General features: G+C 44.3%; 1 protein-coding gene and 1 pseudogene across 2 annotated transcripts; one reads left to right on the top strand and one right to left on the bottom strand.

Moving 5' to 3' along the window:
• Positions 1-841: 841 nt before the first annotated feature.
• Positions 842-1,783, top strand: LOC309868841 (olfactory receptor 9K2-like; the record flags this gene model as incomplete). Its single annotated transcript, XM_082739014.1, has 1 exon — positions 842-1,783. One exon carries the CDS (start codon positions 842-844, stop codon positions 1,781-1,783), a length of 942 nt encoding a protein of 313 aa, XP_082595140.1.
• A 13,871-nt stretch (positions 1,784-15,654) lies between these two features.
• On the bottom strand, positions 15,655-17,598 carry LOC309868840 (Golgi-associated RAB2 interactor protein 4 pseudogene; annotated as a pseudogene). The gene has a single exon. The product of its transcript is annotated as a Golgi-associated RAB2 interactor protein 4 pseudogene (transcript).
• Between the last annotated feature and the right edge of the window lie 4,428 nt (positions 17,599-22,026).

The raw sequence follows: 22,026 nt of genomic DNA, 5'->3' as shown, positions 1-22,026 counted from the left end.
CAGATTCAAAATAATCATTTGAAAGTTTTAATACTTTATGGGTCTCTTTCTAAATGGAGACATCATAATTACTTTTCTAAAATTTTTAGTCAATACAATATTTTGAAGTTTCTTTTTTTTCACCCACTTGCACAGATGTTTAAAATAAAATTGGCTTCTTGACAGATTGTGCAGATATAGAATCCATGGATTTCCCCTCCTGGTAGTGTGGCTGAGCTTTTCTACTTCAAGAAGCTGATGATGCATTCTATTTTTCAAGGTTTTTATTTTGGATACCAAACTGAATCTCTTGATAACATAAACTCTCACAGACTGTTTAAATATTATCCTCTATTTGGGTCTAATGTCACTTCATGGAACTTTAAATCAGTCTTTAATTAGATCATTCTATTTTAAATTGGAAGCATTATCAAAAATAAAATGAATTTGAAATGATAATTAAAAATTAGAATGAATACTTCTATATCTCTAAAACCTTCAGATATATTTAACATCATGAAAATAAAGTGAAGAGCTAAACAGGTATAAAGAAATAATGCTTTATGCATTGATGTCACATGTGCCATAATGGGAAGAACACTGGATTTGGCGAGTCACATTAGAAAACTATGAGTTAGGTAACTTACGTGTTATGTGCTGCTGGGCAATCACAACATTCCTTAGATTTAGGTTCTAGAAAAGGACACCAGAAATCATGCCTAGCACAATTAGCTGGCAAGTAGGTGAATGTAACACAAATTCCAATATCTTCCATAAAAGAAAATGATATTTTATGATATCAGGAAATAGATAGGAAGTTCAATTTTTAATCTTGTCTTGTACCTCTTAGCAGGTCCTTGGCATGAGCGACAAGGGAGCAGGCAACCACTCAGATGTAACTGACTTCATTCTTGTAGGCTTCAGGGTCCATCCAGAGCTCCACTTTCTCCTTTTTCTCCTTTTCCTGCTGGTCTATGGCATGGTCCTTTTGGGGAACATTAGTATGATGGCAATCATTGTGACTGACTCCCAGCTGAATACACCAATGTATTTCTTTCTAGGCAATCTCTCCTTCATTGATCTTTCCTACTCCACTGTTATTGCCCCAAAAGCCATGGTCAACTTCCTGTCTGAGAAAAAGACTATCTCCTTTGTGGGGTGTGCTGCCCAGTGTTTCTTTTTTGCCCTCTTCATTGTAACAGAAGGGTTCATCCTGGCAGCCATGGCCTATGACCGCTTCATCGCCATTTGCAATCCTCTTCTTTACAGTGTCCACATGTCAAAACACCTTTGCACTCAGCTGGTGGCTGGTTCCTATTTCTGTGGCTGGCTCAGTTCCATCCTCCAAGTCAGCGTAACATTCTCAGTGTCTTTCTGTGCTTCCCGAGTCATTGATCACTTCTACTGTGATTCTTACCAAATTGAGAAGATCTCCTGTTCCAATCTCTCTGTCAATAAGATGGTATCTCTCAGTTTGGCTGCCTTCATTATTTTGCCTACAATAGTTGTTATTGTAGTGTCTTACATGTACATTGTGACCACAGTCTTGAAGATTCCCTCCAGTGAAGGGAGAAAGAAAGCCTTCTCCACCTGCAGTTCCCATTTGGGAGTGGTAAGTTTACTCTATGGGACTGTTTCCTTCGTGTATCTCACACCACCAAGCAATCCTGAACTTCGTAAAGTGGCTTCAGTATTTTACATATTGGTCACACCCATGTTAAACCCTCTGATCTATTCTCTAAGAAACAAGGATGTCAAGCAAGCTTTGGGGAAAATCCTGTGGAAGAAAAAAGCTTTACATTAATTCCATTTTTTATGACTTCCTCATTAATGGGCTTTTTGATAATTTCATCCTGAATCACTTTTAACATGGTGTCAAGTTTCAGTCACTTAAGGATCCTTAAGTTGACCATCTCACAGATGACCAAATGGAAAGGGTAATGGAAGGAGTAATAGCAATCCTTCTCTCTCCTTAAGAGCAGTGTTAGATATTCAGTATCAGTAAAACTTATCAACATATTATACTCCCTACTCTATGTAGGTACAACTATATGAGACTGGGCCTCTTTAGATCATGGGCAGAAAAATTTCTTTGGTAGGAAGATGATCTTGGAATTAGCAGTCTCTTATGAATAGAGGAAGTGTCAACCCAAAGCAGGACGATTTCTGAGTTATAATATTTAATTTTTTATAAATCTATTCACAGTGACTTAATTGGGGCCCATAATTCTTGACTAGAAATCACGGTATAAGATTTTTTTGTGTGTGCCATCATGAGTTTAATTCAATGAATTATTGGTGTTTTTATCTTGATTGTATTTATTTTTAATATTGATTGCTATTGGCTTATTATCATGTCAAAGAGATAAAGATATTTCATATCCAGTGTTCTAAAAATTGAGCATCCAAATCTACAAAGGTAAAGTCTTTCATACCAATGTTTTATTTTGAGGGGAAAAAAATTGCACTGGATGTTTCAAATTACATTTGCCAATATGTACTGGATCATCTTTTTCTTTGATAATTGCTGTTTATATGTACAAAATTTTTATTTGCTTTGTATTTGATATTTTAATTATATGTGATATTTTTGTTTTCTAAATATTTGTTGAATTGGTGTTGTAATTATAATGAAGTTAGTTACATTTGAAGTGTGATATTTATTGTCTTGTTGTTACCTATAATTTTAAAATTTAGGTTGTTCTTTCAAATGTAATTTGTAGGCAATTCAAATATCCAAAAAAAACAAAACCAAAATCAAAACAAAAAACCCAACAGAAAAGATTGCTGGGGGTGGGGGGAGGGCTCACTTGTATTGTATATCTTTTATTTGTGTACCATGAGGTTAAATTATAATGTTAAGGGGAAGATGCAGAAGGCAGAAGTGAAAGGATGTTGTAAAAGATTTGATGTTTAATGTGAGTTGCCTACTTCTATTGAGATATTGAAATAGCTAATCAATTCTGAAAAATCCCAGTAATCTTAGAGTGTACACAACTTGTAAGGTTAGAAAAGGAGAGGGCAAATAGGCAGCAGAATGGGGAATGGTAGAGTCAAGTACTCTGGTATATAACCTACTATTAATAAAAATAAGCTTCTCTTCTAATTCTTACAAAACCCACCAAAAATCCCTTTATCAAAGGCTACTTTGATATTTTTCTTATAGGACAAAATGGTTTTTGTACTATTCTGATATGTGGTCTAGAATTAAAAAATAGATTTTCTTTGCTCCATACCAATATTTCCAATAGATGAATTGTTATTTTATCCTCTGCACTCCATGTATGAGTATTCTTTTTTCATTTGTTTAATTGAGTGTACAGTAGTTTTCTCCTTACTCACAGTTTCACTTTCCATGGTTTTGGGTACCTGTGTTTGATTGTGGTCCAGAAGTAGATGATCGTCCTTCTGACATAGCATCAGAAGATGAATGGGAAAAACTGCAAAGAAGACACCCAAATGTCCAACAGACACATGAAAAAGTGCTCAACATCCCTCGGCATCAGGGAAATACAAATCAAAACCACAGTGGGATACCACCTCACACCAGTTAGAACAGGTAAAATTAACCAGTCAGAAAATGACAGGTGTTAGCGAGGATGTGGAGAAAAGAGAGCCCTCCTACACTGTTGGTGGGAATGTAAGCTGGTGCAGTCACTCTGGAAAAAAGTATGGAGGTTCCTCTGGAAAAAAGCATGGAGGTTCCTCAAAAAGCTGAAAATAGAGCTACCCTATGACCCAGCAATTGCACTACTGGGTATTTACCTTAAAGATGCAAATGTGGTGATCCGAAGGGGCACATGCACCCCAATGTTTATAGCAGCAATGTCTGTAATAGCCAAACTATGGAAAGAGCCTAGATGGAATGAAAGATCCACTCATCAACAGATGAATGGATAAAGAAGATGTATTATATATACATTGGAATATTGTGCAGCCATCAAAACCCCAAATCTTGCCATTTGCAACAACGTGGATGGAATTAGAAGATATTATGTTAAGCAAAATAAATCAATCAAAGAAAGACAATTATCATATAATCTCACTAATATGAGGAATCTGAGAAACAAAAGAAGATCACAGGGTAAGGGAGAGAAAAATGAAATAAGATGGGACCGGGGAGGGAGACAAACCATAAGAGACTCTTAATCTTAAGGAAACAAACTGAGGCTTGCTGGAGAGGAGGGAGTTGGTGGGATGGGGTAACTTGGTGATGGACATTGGGGAAGTTATGTGTTGAAATGAGCATAGGGTATTATAAATCACAGACCTGTACCCCTGAAAAAATACATTACCTGTTAATAATAATAATAATAATAATAATAATAATAATAATAAAAGATGAGTGGTAGCTTAGCATTATGTCACAATGCCTATGTCATTCGCCTCACTTCGTCTCATCACATGGACATTTTATCACCTCATATCATCATATGAAGAAGGGTAAGTACAGGATAATGAGATATTTTGAGAGAGACCACATTCATATAACTTTTATTACAGTATATTATAATTGCTTTACTTCATTATTAAGATTTTGTTTTAATATTTTACTATATTTACTTTGTTTTAATATTTTAATATGCCTAATTTATAAATAAAGTTTTATTATAGGTGTACATGTATAAGAGAAAGACCAGGACATACAGAGTTTGGTACTATCTGCAGTTTTAGATATAAACTGGAAGTCTTAAAATGTACCTCTGTGAACAAAGGGTGACTACTGTATACAAGTTAGGTTTATTTGTTCATAAAACATTGAAAATTACTTTGACTAATGTAAGCAAGTGAAATTTATTAGAGAGCTTTGTAAAGCACATGAATGGGTAGAAAAACTAGGGAACCAGCCTTATAATTGGGTAGAAACTAAAGAATCCCAAAAGCTGTTTACATGTACAAAATTTTGTACTGTAGAACTGTAGAAGAGTCTGCCATCAGAATTCAGTCTCATTGAAGGCTGCATATGTAATATGTGAACTCCAAGCATTTCCAAACATTTTTCCCTTTCCTATAAATTTAAATTCTGATAAAGTGTACCACATAGGCCAAGTTTTGAGTACACATGTGCCCCTTTACTAGGGGATGGCTAAGACCCTAGACTATAACCTTATTTAATTACAAAAAAATGAATCTCAAAAAGTAATGGTATACCTATAAAATGGCTTAACCCTAAAAACCTGAGAATATCAAATATTGGTGAGGTGGTAGAGCAATAGGAACTCTTGTTTATTGCTCACGAGGATGGAAAACAGTACAGCAGACAGTTTGGCAGCTTCTTATTAATTAAACATAGACAAATTGTGCAAACCATCATTTGTGTCCTAGGTTATCTTTAAAAACTTTTTTTATTATGTTTTGTCCATCACTGTACATGACTAGTTTTTGATGTGTGTTGCTCCATGATTCATTGTTTGTATATAATCCTCAGTTTGTATATAACCCTCAGTTTGTATATATATAGCTGATTTGAAAATTTACATTCACATGAAAATCCAAGGGATAGTCAGTGGTGGACCTAATCTTAGTAGTGCTACTGTGGTGGATACAGGGCAATGTGCATTTCTCAAAGCCCATTGACCTTTGTGACACAAATAATGAATATTCACACATACAAATTTTAAAAATTTAGGAGGTCAAGGGATCCATGATGAATTATAGACTGTGATTAAAGAATCATACTGCACTACAAATATATGATGTAATTTTAATGATGAGATGAGGATAAAGTTGCTGGCCTAAGTAACTTTAGAAAGCAGCTTTTTGGCTGGAAAATATAAGAATAAATCCAGAAGGAAGTCTTGTTGGTAATGTCATTTCTAATAGAAAGATAGGGTTACAATCTTGAAAATTGAGTTGGTGCATATTGGGCTGGAATAAATTAAACTAATTTCATGGCAGAGCATGAGAGACTGTGAACTCTGAAAAACAAACTGAGGGTTTTGGCAGGGGGATGGCTTGGGGGTTGGGTGAGCCTGGTAGTGGGTATTAAGGAGGGAACGTATTGCATAGAGCACTGGGTGTGGTGCATAAACAATGAATCTTGGAACAGTGAAAAAAATTAACTTAAAGAAAATAAAGTAAATGCGTGGAAAATGGTGGAGACCATCACATTTCTCAGTATTGAAAATCATGTGGCATAAAATTAGAGTTGGGCCATCAGTATGAACTCTTATTTATTTATTTATTTATTTATTTATTTATTTATATTTTGATTTCAATTTACTTATTTTTTTGGTCTTGTATGATATATATTTATTTTTTTCTTTTTAATTTTTATTTTTTTATTGTTCCAAGTTTCATTTATGCACTACACCCAGTCTTTAGATAGTATTGATGCAGATGAGTAGATGCAGAAACTATAATAAATTTGTATGTAAACATGCTCCTGTCTTTGTGTGTGTTTGTGTGTGTGTCTGTAGTTGTTTGTTGAGAGAGTCTAGAAGCAGTGACACCTCAGTAGCAAATGATACATCTAGAAATTCTGGTTTCTAATTACATTATTTAGCAAAAAGAAACAGGAATCACTGCACAAATGGCAGGTTCTAGGGTTGGGCAAAAGACATCCAAGATGATCCTGCAGAATCTTACAGTAACAGAAAGTAAGGGAGGGTCCTATTTACACAAAGAAAAACATGGGACGTTTTAAAAGGACACAGGAATCAATTGGAAAGACCTCTAAATGACCCAACGTGGAAAAATTTAAGCAAAAAATAAAGAACATAGTATTGTATTGTAACTCAAAGTATAAAATAAATATCAAGTCCATAATACATAATTATTTAAGAAATAAATAAACAGAGAGGGGAGACACATTTTCTGTACAGAAGAATTCTGAATAATTTATGTAGATACCTTTCAACCTTAAGAAAGTAGAACTTAACCCCTTGAGTATGTAATGATCTTAGTGAACTATTTGTAAAGAAGATTTTTATGGAAGGTATAATGAGAGGTAATAGAGAAACCTGGAAAACACTACCTCAGCCAGATGACCATAGTTTATATCATCAAGGATAAGTCATGTTGGTAATATGAACTTGCTGATGTCATGTGATGAAAAGGTCTCTTTATCTCTCTGATTTTTCTCAAAACCCATACTCCGTTTAACCAGGATAAAAGGATCAAACAAAGCCAAATTTAAGGACATTCTGTACAATACCTCACCAGAGCCCCTCAAAACACAAGACCATCCAAAACAAGAAAAGTCTGAGACACTGAGTCAAGAGATGCCTGGAAGACATGAGAATTAATGCTGTGTCCTGGACAGAATCCTGAGACAATAAAAGGACATTAGAGGAAAAAATGTTTGCGAAATCTGAATTAAGTGTGGAGTTTAGTTAGTAGTAATATACCATTCTTTGCTTCCTTTGCTGTGACAAATATTCCATAATAATATAAAGTGTTAACAGCATGGAAAACTTAGTAAGGGGTATGTAGGAACTCAAAGTACTATCTTTGTAATTTTTCTGTAATATAAAACTATCAGAAAGAAAAAGTTTATTTAAATAAAAGTAAAAGGGGTGCCTGGCTGGCTAAGTCAGTAGAGCATGTGATTTTGGGGTTGTGAGTTCAAGCTCCATGTTCAGGGTTGGGCTTACTCAATAAACAAACAAACAAATGTAATGAAAATATATTTAGGAAGGGGAAATTAGCACCAGGCAGACTATTTTTTTTTTTTAATTCAGTATAGTTCAACACATTGAGAGCCCATCCCAACATGCCCATTCTGAAGCATATATATATATTTTTTTAAGATTTTATTTATTTATTTGACAGGCAGAGATCACGAGTAGGCAGAGAAGGAGGCAGAGAGAGAGAGAGAAGGAAGCAGGCTCCCTGTTAAACAGAGAGCCCGATCCTGGGATCATGACCTGAGCTGAAGGCAGAGGCTTTAACCCACTGAGCCACCCAGGTGTCCCTGAAGCATATATTACTGTTCCTGACACCCAGCAATTATTCTAGGGACTGTCAAAAAACAAAAACAAGACAAAACAAAATCATTTCCTAAAAAATGAAAAATATTTTGCAACTTTCTGTGTTCAGAATCAAGTCAGAATTTTTGGATGATATCTATGTGCTTCTCTGTAAATGCATTAGGCACCCTTTGATTTATTGCCATCTGTGGAATAAATGGTAAATATAACTACCACTTATGCATACATGTATAGAGAAAAAAAATGAAGAGGAAAGAGGATATATGATACAATAAGTAATGAAAATAACTAACTACATTTATTTTTATTTTTAGATTTGATCAGAAATCTATGGCTTGACTTTGTCCAGGTTTACTGGGACATTCTGAGACTCCTAAGATTGGTCTCAATCATAGCTACTCATGGTAGCTTCTTGTATCCATCAATTTCCAATGTCCAATGTGTCCAATATCATGTTTACTAGCCACTACCATTAGATGTAATACTTAGATCACCTTTAAGAATCCAGAATTTTTTCTTCTTCACCATATAGCAACCTCTCTATTTCCCTTGATATTTAGAGTTAATTATCTCAACCTATTTCATAATCTACTTCTTCACCTAGGGACATTTGGAATCTAAAATTAGTACACATTTTAGGAGTGCCTGGGTGTCTCAGTCAGTTAAGCATCTGCATTTAGCACAGGTCATGATCTGAGGGTCCTGGGGTCAGGCTCTGTCTCAGCAGAGAGTGTGCTTCTCCCTCTGCCCATCACCCCCACTCATGCTCTGTCACTCTTTCTCTCAAATAAATAAATAAAATCTTAAAAAATTAAATTAGTACACATTTTAGTTGCTGCTTTTAATTCAACAGAAATACATTATGTCTCTTGGTAGGAATATTTCTCCAATGGGTCCTAAAATGTCTAGAGCACTAGACATAGGAATCTGATATTTTTAAATGAGTCTTTTGGAATAAATGGGAGATACCAAACATATCTTTACTTCTTGTTCTTCTAAAAAGTATATTCTGGATATATAGCAACATTATGTGCTGGTCCTTAATTAGAGAAAATAATTGGATAATGAAGAATAGCTTGTTAGCTGAAGTAGTATTATTTTTAGATTTGATCAGAAATCTTAGCTGAAGTAGTAGTGGTAATTCAACAGACGATTCCACTTTATAAAGTTATTTCTTCTAAGTAGTTGGGTACTTGAGAAGACAAGGCATCTGGAAAGCAAGTTTGATTTTTTTTTCTCAATTTTTCATAGAAAAACTTCAAAGAAGCAATAGATACATGTTAAGGGCCAAACATGTGGCAGAAGCAGGGATTTTGATTGTGTGAATAACTTGTTAGTAAAAATTGCTTATGATTTCCGGCTCTGTTTCCAGGTCCATTAAAAAAAAAAAAATGTGTATCTTTAGGGTAAATACCCAATAGTGCTATTGCTGGGTCATATGGCAGTTCTATTTTCAACATTTTGAGGAACCTCCATGCTGTTTTCCAGAGTGGCTGCACCAGCTTGCATTCCCACCATGAGTGTAGAAGGGTTCCCCTTTCTCCGCATCTTCACCAACATCTGTCATTTCATGACTTGTTGATTTTAGCCATTCTGACTGGTGTGAGGTGATGCCTCATTGTGGTTTTGATTTGTATTTCCCTGATGCCCAGTGATATGGAGCACTTTTTCATGTGTCTGTTGGCCATCTGGATGTCTTCTTTGCAGAAATGTCTGTTCATGTCCTCTGCCCATTTCTTGATTGGATTATTTGTTCTTTGGGTGTTGAGTTTGCTAAGTTCTTTATAGATTTTGGACACTAGTGCTTTATCTGATATGTCGTTTGCAAATATCTTCTCCCATTCTGTCACTTGCCTTTTGGTTTTGTTAACTGTTTCCTTTGCTGTGCAAAAGCTTTTGATCTTGATGAAATCCCAATAGTTCATTTTTGCCCTTGCTTCCCTTGCCTTTGGTGATGTTCCTAGGAAGATGTTGCTGTAGCTGAGGTCGAAGAGGTTGCTGCCTGTGTTCTCCTCAAGGATTTGGATGGATTCCTTTCTCACATTGAGGTTCTTCATCCATTTTGTGTCTATTTTTCTGTGTGGTATAAGGAAATGGTCCAATTTCATTTTTCTGCATGTGGCTGTCCAATTTTCCCAACACCATTTATTGAAGAGGCTGTCTTTTTTCCATTGGACATTCTTTCCTGCTTTGTCGAAGATTAGTTGACAATAGAATTGAGGGTCTATTTCAGGGCTCTCTATTCTGTTCCATTGATCTATGGGTCTGTTTTTGTGCCAGTACCATGCTGTCTTGATGATGACAGCTTTGTAATAGAGCTTGAAGTCCGGAATTCTGATGCCACCAACTCTGGCTTTCTTTTTCAATACCCTTTGGCTATTCGAGGTCTTTTCTGGTTCCATATAAATTTTAGAATTATTTGTTCCATTTCTTTGAAAAAGATGGATGGTACTTTGATAGGAATTGCATTAAATGTGTAGATTGCTTTAGGTAACATAGACATTTTCACAATATTTATTCTTCCAATACAGGAACATGGAACATTTTTTTCATTTCTTTGTGTCTTCCTCAATTTCTTTCATGAGTACTTTATAGTTTTCTGAGTATAGATTCTGTGCCTCTTTGGTTAGGTTTATTCCTAGGTATCTTATGGTTTCGGGTGCAATTGTAAATGGGATTGACTCCTTAATTTCTCTTTCTTCTGTCTTGTTGTTGGTGTAGAGAAATGCAACTGATTTCTGTGCATTGATTTTATATCCTGACACTTTACTGAATTCCTGTACAAGTTCTAGCAGTTTTGGAGTGAGTCTTTTGGGTTTTCCACATATAGAGTCACAACATCTGAGAAGAGTGATAATTTGACTTCTTCTTTGCCAATTTGGATGCCTTGAATTTCCTTTTGTTGTCTGATTGCTCAGGCTAGGACTTCTAGTACTATGTTGAATAGCAGTGGGGATAATGGTCATCCGTGCCGTGTTCCTGAAAACCTTTCAGTTTTTCTCCATTGAGAATGATATTTGTGGTGGGTTTTTCATAGATGTCTTTGATGATATTGTGGTATGTGCCCTCTATCCCTACACTTTGAAGAGTTTTGTTCAGGAAGGGAAACAGGGGCGACGTGGTCAGCAGCCACAGAAACTGGGGGAAAGAGGCCAGCCCTCCAAGGAAGGTGATTCTCCGAGGCTCCTCGAGGCCAACTGTATTGTGTGCACGCAAGGGCATTTCTAGAAAGATCTTTCCCAAGCTTGTGCAGGTCACAGCACATGCAGAAAACCGCAACATTGCAATGGCATACTGGCGTATCACATGGGGCTCCCGGCAGCCAAAGCCAACTGGCTGGGTCCTCCGGGTGCCCCCAAGCTGAGTGGTATCATTTCCTCAGCACACCTGTGGGAAAACACCCACTCACAGAGTGTGGGAAAACATGAACCTCCGTAACACATTGTAAGTTCTCTTGCTCTTCTGCTCCAGGAAATTCCAGCTCTATGTGCCCTTCATTTCTGGATTATAGGTCCCATTTGCAGTAACGAAGATCATGGGGTCCAGGGGTTTATGTAGCATTCCTGGTCTCTGCTTTATGCCGCGGTCTCATTTCCCCTTCCAGCCTCATTTCCCAACACACCCTCATCCCTTCCCTCTACCCTCCCCCATCCTATACCCTAAACACAAGATATCCTGGGCGGGCTATTCTTGTCTGTCATCTAGAAACATCGCCCAAGACCCCCAAGCTCCCAGGTCCTCCTCTTTCTCCATCATCTCTCTGCTCAGACCTTCCCTTCTCTACCATGCCTCTTTCTATATGCTACCCAAGGCCACCACCGCACTTTGATTTGCGTTCCTGGTAGGTGTGTGTATACATGAATTTATCTTGCCCATAGTAGGAGCTCTCAACAACTGTTTCTCGAATGACTTCTAGGCTGCAGAGAGACCGTGACACTAATTCCACCCTACCCCTGTTCTGGATGGTCTCTCATTATCCCCTTGAGTCCGAACCCCCACGTTCCTAAGGTACCCGTCTTGTGGCCACTCCACACTCTGCCATTGCCCTGCCCTGGGAGCCATGCAGCCTGGTTGAGAGACGTTACGCACCCATCCCCTCAACTCTGGGATTGACATTAGGCTAATTGCGATGTGACAAAGGGAGGGGGGGACTGCCCCTTAGCCTCAGTCCTGGCTCCCACCATTCAAGCAATAGCCCATAGTACCAGGATGTGGCCACAAGGGGCTCTACTGGGCGACTCTTACCTGTACAGTGGAGGAGGGTTTGTGGGAATCCATCTTGCCCAGATGCACAAGGAACAGCTCAAGGAGCTGTCGCCTCCTGTCCAGTTCCCTTTGGCTGCCTTATCCTGACGTTTTGCCCCTTTAGCCACCTAGAAGCTCTTTTGTATCTTAAGACATTCCTCCTTGCGGTGAAGGGCACTTCCCCTTTGGTCTGTTCTCCCTCCTCTAGATGAGTGCTGAACCTATGTGCCCTGTTCCTGAAAACCTTACAGGAACTCCCTGTCCGGCCAGGCAGGCTGTGGGATGGAAAATTGTCCTGTGCCATCGTTTCAACACCTCCTGACTCTGCCCCCTTCTGTTTCCCCAACGCCACCCAGGATTAGGTTTCTTCATCTCTGGCCAGGATTAATACAATCCTGGCTTCCTGGAGGGACGCTGGTCTCCAGACAGCCCCCAGGCCGCCAGCTGTGCACCCTGGCTTTCAAGAGCTCCCCAAGGCCCAGACATTCACACAGCACCCCCGGTGCCTGAATATCCAGCAGCCTGATTCTCCAGCCTCAGGTCCCTCTTTTCCCCTTGAGCTCCAACCAGCAGTACTGAAATGCCTGTAATTGCTCAACACAAGTGATATTTCAAGGTTTTGTACTTTGCACACATTCTTTTCTGTGACCTGCGCCTCCCCATGCTGTGCCCTAGCTCCCCATACTTCCTTCGCCTGGCAGAGCCCTAGTCGCACTTAAAGCTGCTGATTCCTCTGTGAACCCTTCCCTGACCTCAGTCTCCTTCCCATGCCCAGGAACCCCTCCTCGGAATGGATCCTGTGCCCTGAACGCACGTCTCTCCTTGTATCTGTCACTTCGAGTTGGGATGACTCCTCAAGCCTGTCCTGTTTTCCCCATCGACGCCACAGCTCCCCATCGGGAGGCCGAGCTAGCACTTAGTGGGTGAACGTGGGACGTGTTGCCTCACCCCTCTCTGAACCATCGCCTCCAGCTTGAGCAAGTCCTTTAAATGCTCTGACCTCCCGTTTGCTGATCTGCCAAACGGAGACCTGGGACAATCAGATGAACTTTAAATCATTAATGAACTCTAAGGGGCTCAGTGCTGTTCAACAGCCAAATGCTATGCAGATGTCTTTTTTCCAGACACGCATTTACCTGCACTTGCCTGTGTGGACATCAGAGGGTCAAAGGATTGGGATGTGCTCTTTTTGTAACTTCGCTGCCTTGAGTCCAGGGAAAAGCTGCTTACGAGTCAACTATTAATTCTGTCTCCCCATAGCAACGAGTCTTCTCTGAAACTCTGGGTTAATGATTCTTCATCTTTTTTTTTTTTTCCTTCTAAAGATTTTATTTATTTATTTGACAGAGGGAGAGAGGTCACAAGTAGTCAGAGAGGCAGGCGGAGAGAGAGGAGGAAGCAGGCTCCCTGCCTAGCAGAGAGCCCGATGTGGGACCCTGGGATCATGACCCGAGTTGAAGGCAGAGGCTTTAACCCACTGAGTCACCCAGGCACCCCTGGGTTAATGATTCTGCGGTTGTTTTCCTCGCGGGGCCAAACCGTATCTAATCTTTGGCATGTTGTATTCTTTGAGAATAATTTGACTCACTCCAATAATTCTCCGTTCTGGGGTTGTGAACCTTGTTCGGCCCGAGGAAACGGTGACTGTGTGGGGGGTCCCTGGCTCCTTTCCTTCCTCCTCCGTGCCCCCACCCTATGGCCACGACCACCTTCCCGTCACAAAGAGGAGAGACTCCTCTCCTCCCCCACTGAAGGGCCAAGCATGGATGCTGGGACCTAACAGATTATCTCCCTCACGTGAAGTTTAAGGATTTGTTTTCTGAACTCTGAAGGGGAGACTTGGTAAGGGCAAACCCCTTTAAATTGTTTCTCCGTACCCAAGTTTAGTTAGTGGCGGTGGGAGAAACGGATTGTAGGGAGATTCCCGACTGGTCCCCGGAACCCCAGGCTGTTTATGGCTGCAGTGCAGGTCACACAGAGGCTGGGGATGGATGTCTGGGAGCCAGACACCGCTCACGGGTGGTCTGGGCACTCTTGAGAGAAGGCCAGCTGACGGCCGGGAACTCACTGAAATTCAAAAACCAGCTCGCAGAGGCCCACTACCAGGAGTCCCCCAGCTCCCATGCCTCCCTCCCCTTAATCTAGCACATTTGGTGCAGAGTTTGGGAACACAGTGGTTGAAATGCTTTGCATAAAGGAGTGGGTCACTGTTCTGCAAAGGTTCCACTGTGCGGTAGGAACAAGTTCACTTTTCTGAGCCTCAGTGCTCCTATGTGTAAAAGAGATTACATGTACCGTAGGTAATTTATGCCAAGAACCCATAACCCAATTTAAAGAGACCAGACCTTCCAGACAGAAGACAAACACTTTTGTGCGTACATAAGAGTGAAAACGTAAGGGAAGGCGTTGGTATGTCTGGAGCAGAAATTTCATCATAACCGCCCCGGCATTTCGCGGACCATTCAGACAGCAGAGATCTGATGGCCGAGCAGAACATTTCCAACAGCACTGAAAGCCCGGTCTTAGCCTCATGACCTTGTCTTGCCTTTTCACACTGTCCTGAATTTTGCGTGTACTGTTCCCTTGTGTTTTGTCCCACATGTACTTTTAAAATGTTTTACCACATGTACTTTCGAATTTGTTTTGGAACTCTTCTGCAGGTGGAATAGGTGACAGCCACAGAATCGGTGTTTATGCTAGGCCGGGGTATGCAGCTGTACACTATCTCTGTCACATCCCACTCTATTGTCAGTTGTGCTGATGGTAATTTGGGCTGCTTGCAGTGTTTTGCTACTTTTTGCTATAAACGTTCTCAGTGCCTTAGCAAGTTCTTTCCTTGGTATATACCCTGGGTATAACAGGTTCTAGGTCTAGCTGAGAATATTGCCAGCACAGGCTGCTGCTCCCCTCTGCTGGCACATGCTGGCAGATCCCCAAAGATGACTAGTCCCCCCCCCCCATTCTTTCTTTGTCCCTGTTCTTTGTCTATGGACCTTCAGGGGTAGGAACATTCATTGAACTAGAGAAATGGGGGAGGTGGAGCTTTCTCGGCCATAGTATACTTTCAACTGTGGCCCGGAGAAACAAGCCAGACAGGCCTTGAGGCAGGATGCTTTGGCTCTGAGCATGGGTGTCAGGTGGGGGCGGTCCTCGACTGGACCCTTGGGTCTTAGGTGGCAGGCCCCCTGTGAGGTCACCACTGGGCTGCAGGACCTAGAAATTCAAACACGATGCAGCAATGCAATTTTTTTTTTTAATTTTTAATTTTATTTATTTATTTATTTATTTTTTTTATGTCTCCTGGGAGAGGTCCCCCAGCTGCCCAATATCTGGGCCTAGGAAGTTCCATCCCTCCATGACCTCAGATGTCCGGCTCCCTGCGCTCTCCAAGCCCTGGCTGCTCGCTGCCGCCTGGGCGATGGCCTCCACACCACACCGCTCGTGTCCGCAGTCTTCTCCCCCATGGCCACGTCTCTGCGGTGTGGGGAGGCCGCGCGCCTCAGGCAGTGAGGCTGACTCTCAGGTTCCTCAGGAACCCGCGGATCCTGCCAAGCATCTTGGTGCCTGAGCCCGACCTGCCGGCGGAGAGGCTCCGCCCCGACTTGTGGGAGGTCCGGGAGTCCTTGGCGCTGGGGGCGTGGCTGAAGCCTTGTTCCGGGGCGCGCCTGCCGCGCGCCGGGCTGCTGCGGCCCTTGTCCTCCTTGGGCTCCCGCGCGGCTCCGTGGCTGCCTAAGGAGCGGCTGGAGTCCGCCGGGGTGATCTTGTGCCCCGGGGCCTTGTGGCGGCTGTCGGCGGCCCTGCGGTGGCGGGAACTGCGGGGGGCTCGCTCCTCCTCCCAGCGCTTGCGGGGCGGCCTTCCCGCCGGCTCCCCACTGCCCGCCGAGCTCGGCGCGTCCGAGAGGAGCTGGCCTTCCGACGCGTCCCCAGCGGCTTCTCCCGCAGGCTTGCCGGCAGCTACGGGCCCGGCGAACGCCAGGCATCTGCCGGCTTCCCCCGCTGCGAACTCTGCTGCTGTCCCTGCCGCCGCCACTGCCGCGGCTGCCGAGGCCTCCCTGGCGGCCGCCGCCTCGTTCGTGGCCCCTGCTGCCGACTCCCTGTAGAGCCCCGGGCAGTTGGGGGCAGCGACAGTGGGCACGCTGTTGGGTTTTGGGGGGTCCTGAAAGGTCTCTTCTCCGCCAGCAAAAGCTGCAGAGGTGGCCCCGGCCACCTCAGAGCCCTCGTGGAGGCTCCTGACACTGACCTGGTCCTGATCTATTTCGAAATCTGAGCCTGCTGCGTTCCTCCCGTCGTCGTCCTCCAGCAGAGGCATGTCCAGCATGTCCTCTGCTCGAGCGGCGTCGGTTCTGCTGTGAGTGGGCACCGGCGGCGGCCTCAGTACCTGGATAATGCTCTCCCAGTAGGGGAAGAGGTCTTCCTGTGCATCCAGTGGGGGGCTCAGCTGCAGGTAGCAGGAGCGGCCGGTGGCGAATTTGAGGCGAAGCATTTGTTTTTCCCGGTCGTGAACAGAAAGCCTCACAAACTTCAAGGGAAGGAGCCTGGTGAGCTCCAGGGTCGTGGAAGCCTTGCGGCCTTTTCCCTTGGTGGCCTGGCCCTGGTCGGAGTACTGTTCACAGCCGGTGGCCGGGCGGGCCAGCAGCAGGACATCTGGGAGCGGGAGGATGGGGCTGGTGGATGCGATGCCCACGGTCATCATTCGGACTCGGTTGTGCACGTCGACGACTTCCCCTCTTTTGGTGACCTGCACAAAGTCGCTTTCGAGCATGGGTGCGTATTTTAAAAGGTCATATTCTCCCTTGCGCAGTTGTCGCTGGAGTTTCCCCATGGCGGTGTTGAACATGCCCACCCTGGAGGCGCTGTGGGCCGTGTGATAAGGCGTCAGAGACTCCATGTTTATTAGTTGGTAGCACAATCGGGCCGGCGAGGGGTGGGCGTTGGTCTGGGGGCCGGTCCCTGGAGCTCCTCCTCCTCCTCGACCTCTGTTGGGTTGGCAGAGCGTGCAGCCCCCCTCCTGCTGCACGCGGCTGGCTCTGTGGCAGGGGTCCCAAATCCACCCCGCGCCCCACAGGCCACAGGCCACAGGCCCCCGCTTTGTCTCAGAACCTCCCAGAGACAGGGGTCAGGGTGGGGGGGATCTGAGGGTGACCGAGGGGACGGTGGTGGGTGCTGGGATGTCAATCTGGAAAGTTAAGAGCTTGCAGTTTGTAGTGTGAAGTGCAAACTGAAGTCTTGGGGAGAGACTAAGCACTCTCTCAGCCTGCACCCCTGAGCGGCCCTATTTATCCTCTGCTGCCCTCTGTGACCTGTCACGCTGTCACATACCCCTTAGTGACACCCCCCTCAGGGCAGGGTCATCATCCTGCCCCCAAATGTCCCATTGCCCCCACAGAGGACAGGCCCACCCTGCCAGGGACCCAGGCGGGTATCCAAATAAAAATGTCTTCAAATGGAACAATTTTGTGTGGGGAATTTTTTTTTCCCTCCCCCAAATTCGGAAGATTTAGCAACTGGACAAAATCCATAGGAATTACTATAAGATGATGGGTTGGCAGAGTGTGCAGCCCCCCTCCTGCGGCTCTCGGCTGGCTCTGTGTCAGGGGTCCCACATGGATGGAGGAGGCACCATCCATCTCTATGCCCTTGCAGGGTATATGGGATATGTTTGAACCATTTGAGCTCTTGGTTTCGTTTCATCCAAGAACCCAGAATTGGCAGTCTTGACCCTTAACCTGTTCCTTCATAAGATTGTAGTAGACATGGCTGCTAGCAGCCATTAAGAGCCATTAATGATGACATTAAAAACGGCCTCCCAGTGGGGCGCATGGGCGGCTCAGTGGGTTAAAGCCTCTGCCTTCAGCTCAGGTCATGATTCCCAGAGTCCTGGGACCAGCCCCACATCGGGCTCTCTGCTCCAAAGGAAGCCTGCTTTCCCCTATCTCTCTGCCTGTCTCTCTGCCTACCTGTGATCTCTGTCTGACAAATAAATAAAATCTTTAAAAAAACAAAACAAAACAAAACAAAGCAAAAACGGCCTCCCCTAGGCACCAGGCCGTGTTCTCCGCATACGACCATGAGAATCCCATCAGGTTTGGTACGGTTCCCACTGCCCCGTTTTATGAAGAGAGTGAGGGGACATCATCAGCCTAACTTCACAGAACTAATGGTCGTAGAGGCCATGTTCATGGGCAGGTCTGGCGGATTCTAAAGCCTTGTTGGGAACCACCATAGTACTTCGCTCCACAAAGCTTGGGCCAGCCACAGGTTTTAAACCAGACTGATTGAAGACCTTTCTGCGGCACTGTCGGAAGTGGCATGATTCCCTGCATGTGTATGTGTTATGGAGAGAACCTAAGACGCTACTTCAGACAGCGGCTGGGCAGAATTGGGGATTAAATGTTACAGGGGGGCATCTTGGTTCCTCCCCTCGCTTATGCTTCCACAAGCAGCCCATCTGTGGAAACCTGGTTATTGTCTCCTAAGACCACCCCCCCCCCACCCAGGTTTTCGTCCCTTCTCCTCCAGTGAAATGAAGCAGGGGGTGGCGGGGGGAGTGCTGAGATGTCATCTGCGATTCCAAGAGCTTGCCAAGCAGCCTCCCTGGGCAACAGGAGTGCTTTGGAAGCAGCAACACCTGTGGGGAGCAAGTACCCTTGTCCTTCCTGCCTTCCTGCCCCTCCCACACAGCTAGCCGCAGAGTATGTGATTTCCAAACTGTTGCTTGAAAGTTCCAGAAGGATTTTCTGCTCCCAAGGCTCGTATCTCCCGGTTTGAGGTTTTGCCCGAAATCCGACATTTGGGATTCATTCCTTGACAATCAAGGTCTTTCTGTTAAAACGCACACATGTGTTCATCCACAGGTGAAAGGACAAATAAAAGGTGGTCTAGCCATACAGTGGGATGTTATTCAGCTGTAAAAAGAAAATGAGGTACTGCTACGTGCTACAACAGGGATGAATCCTGAAAATAGGATGCTAAGTGCAGGAAGCCAGAGGCAAAACGGCCACATACTGTGTGATTTCATTTAGACGAAATGTTCCAGAAGAGGCAAATCCATAGCTATATTAGAGGCTGACTGGAGGGAGGGGAGTGTAGGGAGCGACTGCTTAATGAACAGGACCGGGATTTCCTTTGTGGGGATGAAAATTCTGGAACTAGATAGTGGGGATGGTCTCACAGCATTGTGAACGTACTGAGTTTCACTCTCTCTAGAATGGGTACGATGGTAAACTTGATGTTGTAGTTTCTCTGTCTCTTCCACAATGCACATATACATTCCTGCTTGGAACCCTTTAGAAAGGTCAGTGGCGTGACTCAGCTTTCCATTTCCTCATCTATAAAATGGGGTAAGAGCTGCCGTGAGGATTCAACGAGATAATGCACGTGAAGTGTTGAGCGTATCGTGGAACTCAATAAATCGTAGCTGTTGTAATCATTCATCCTCCACTGACCCTTCAAGCGTCGGTGCAGCTTCCTTCCTGAGAGCAGTTTTTGAGAAGACAAACTGAGACGCTTCTGGGGTTAGAGCTACTATGAGAACACAGAAGGATGCTCAATGGGCAAAACTGGCTTCTTCTGAGTCCCGGCTTCAGGCAGAGCCGTGAACACACAGAGAAACTGAGCACAACCAGAGTAGGGGATGCAGCAAGAGGAAAGGCTTAATATGGGTTTGGGTTTCAAGGGTTTGTTCCAAGCCCACGGGGAGAAAGTGGGATAAAGATGGAAAATAGCATTTTAGCTCTTGGCAGAAAGTGCAAGTTTTAATTCCAGAATCCCCTGGGGCCAGAATCCTTTAGAACGCCCGATTCGGAAAGAGGTGTCAGGCCAGATGTCAGGGAGAGGCAAGGGGACAAGGGTGAGGTCAGGAGAGAGGCTGGACTCTTCCAGGCCCTGCAGTGTGACGTCACCACCCCAGCAGGAGGCGGCCGCATGGAAGGACACTGGCTAAGCCGGTGTCTGATTCTGGCGGAGGCCCCATCCAAATAATTCACCCGGATCCTCCCAACCTTCCCTCTCTGTCGAATGTGAAACAAGATGAACCAAACAACTTGATGGTAAATACATAGTCATCTTTTTTTATTCAAGTATCAAAACACAAACTTGGCCACAGAAAATTAAACTGCTTTTAACGCACTTGGTAAAAGGAGCTTTCAGTTCCAATAACCATATCCAGTGTTATCTTTTGGATCAATTTTTTTGGCCATGGCCACCACCCACTCCCTTCCCCTCCAATTCATTGTCCGTGGCAGCTGAGAAAAACGGTCTTGAGTTTTCGTAACAGCTGATTGATTGGTGGCACCTACACCTACAACCAGAGGGTAAATGTGAGAAAATCCACACACACACCCCCGACCCCTTAGAGAAACTTGATTATCTCCTGAAAGTGGGGTTAAACAGGTGCTATCACCAAGTGGATCTTTAGAGATTGGGCAGTGTCCCTGATGTGCAAGCAAAGTAGCAAAATCAGGACACTGGTGTCGCAGGGGTTAGCTTGAACCGCGCAGGAGTTCAGAGGAGCAAGCTCCCATTCATGTGCACAGGAGTCTGAACCTGGAATGAAGCTACTCTCTCTCCGAAGAGAGATGTTAGTGGCAGAGCACCCCATTTCTATTTTTAGGCTGGTACGGATACCTTTGTGTGCAGGCAAAGAGCAAGGGCGCCTTGGTTGAACTGGTCAAGTTTAGAGGGTTCTTGGATTTCAGCATCAGAAAGGAGCCCTTGTGTCTGGGTCCAGTCAGTCGGTTGGAGGGGGTCTGGTTGCCGTAAGCCTGAGTTGGTCCATCCACAAGACCCCCTGTCCATCTCTGAAGGCTGGGTCCCGGGCCAGGCCTGGGACGGACCTCTCTGATTTTGTCCCTTGGCCAAGAGGCCGAAATGACCTCGTGAAGTTGAGGGAGTGGACGAGAAACAGAAACAAATGGCTTTAGTTCCAGGGAGTCAGAAATGGAAGGAAAAGTTGTAGATCTGCTTTGAGAACCACTGTGGACTAGGCTTTTGCTGTGCTGGCCAGAACTCTGCAGCTGACCTTGGGAAAGCCCTTCTCCTCTCTAAGCCTCAACTTCCTCATATGTAAAGTACATCTGGGATTAGTCAAGATCCTTCTGGGTCTGACATGCTGTGTGGTTCGAGGTGTCCCAGTACTGTCTCTCTTTGCCGGGGGTCAATGAGCCTGAAGGCATGTGGCGAGGGAGAGGGAGAAGGGGACCGAGAGTCGTCCCGTGCGGGTTCTTGTGAGTTTAATTCACTGAAAGGGGGAGGACAAGAAAGGGGTAAGAAAATAAAGTAAAACGAAAGAAGAACCTAAGAGGGGAGTTGAGGAGGGGGAAGGTAGGAAACCTGGAGGTGGCACAATGATCTAGGGCTCCTCAGGTACATCCTGGCCTGGCGGACATTGTTAGAAGGGGAGGTGAGGGAGTGGCAAGTCTTGTTTTCCAAAGAAGGCCACAATACCATCGCCGCCCCCACGTCCTTCTGCAAAGTGGTCTTGTCATTGCCCTATGAAGAAGGAAAAGTTTTTTTTTTTTTCTCTCCCTTAAAACCGGGGTTGTCCTTCTGACTCACTTGTAGCCAGTAGAATGTGGCAGCAGTTCCGTTGGGTGCCTTCTGAGGCTCCGGGAGAAGCAGCTTCCACTTGGCTATCTTGAGATATTTGCTCTGAGGGAAGCCAATCTGACTACCCGTGAGCACCATGAGGAAGGCCGCGTGTAGGCATTCCTGTGGAGAACCCCACCTTATCACCATCTCCCTCAAGGCACCAGACACGTGAGTGAAGATTTGACTCGCCAGCCCTGACTGCTGGTTCACTTCACTTGCTACCATGAGGAGCAGAAGAAACCGCTCCCCGTGGAGCCCTGCCCAAATTCTTGATGTAGAGGAA

This window comes from Mustela nivalis (assembly GCF_964662115.1).
Source record: "Mustela nivalis genome assembly, chromosome: 7".
NCBI lineage: Eukaryota > Metazoa > Chordata > Mammalia > Carnivora > Mustelidae > Mustela > Mustela nivalis.
The sequence above is the reverse complement of the archived record's forward strand: the minus strand, read 5'-3'. Positions and strand labels throughout refer to the sequence as shown.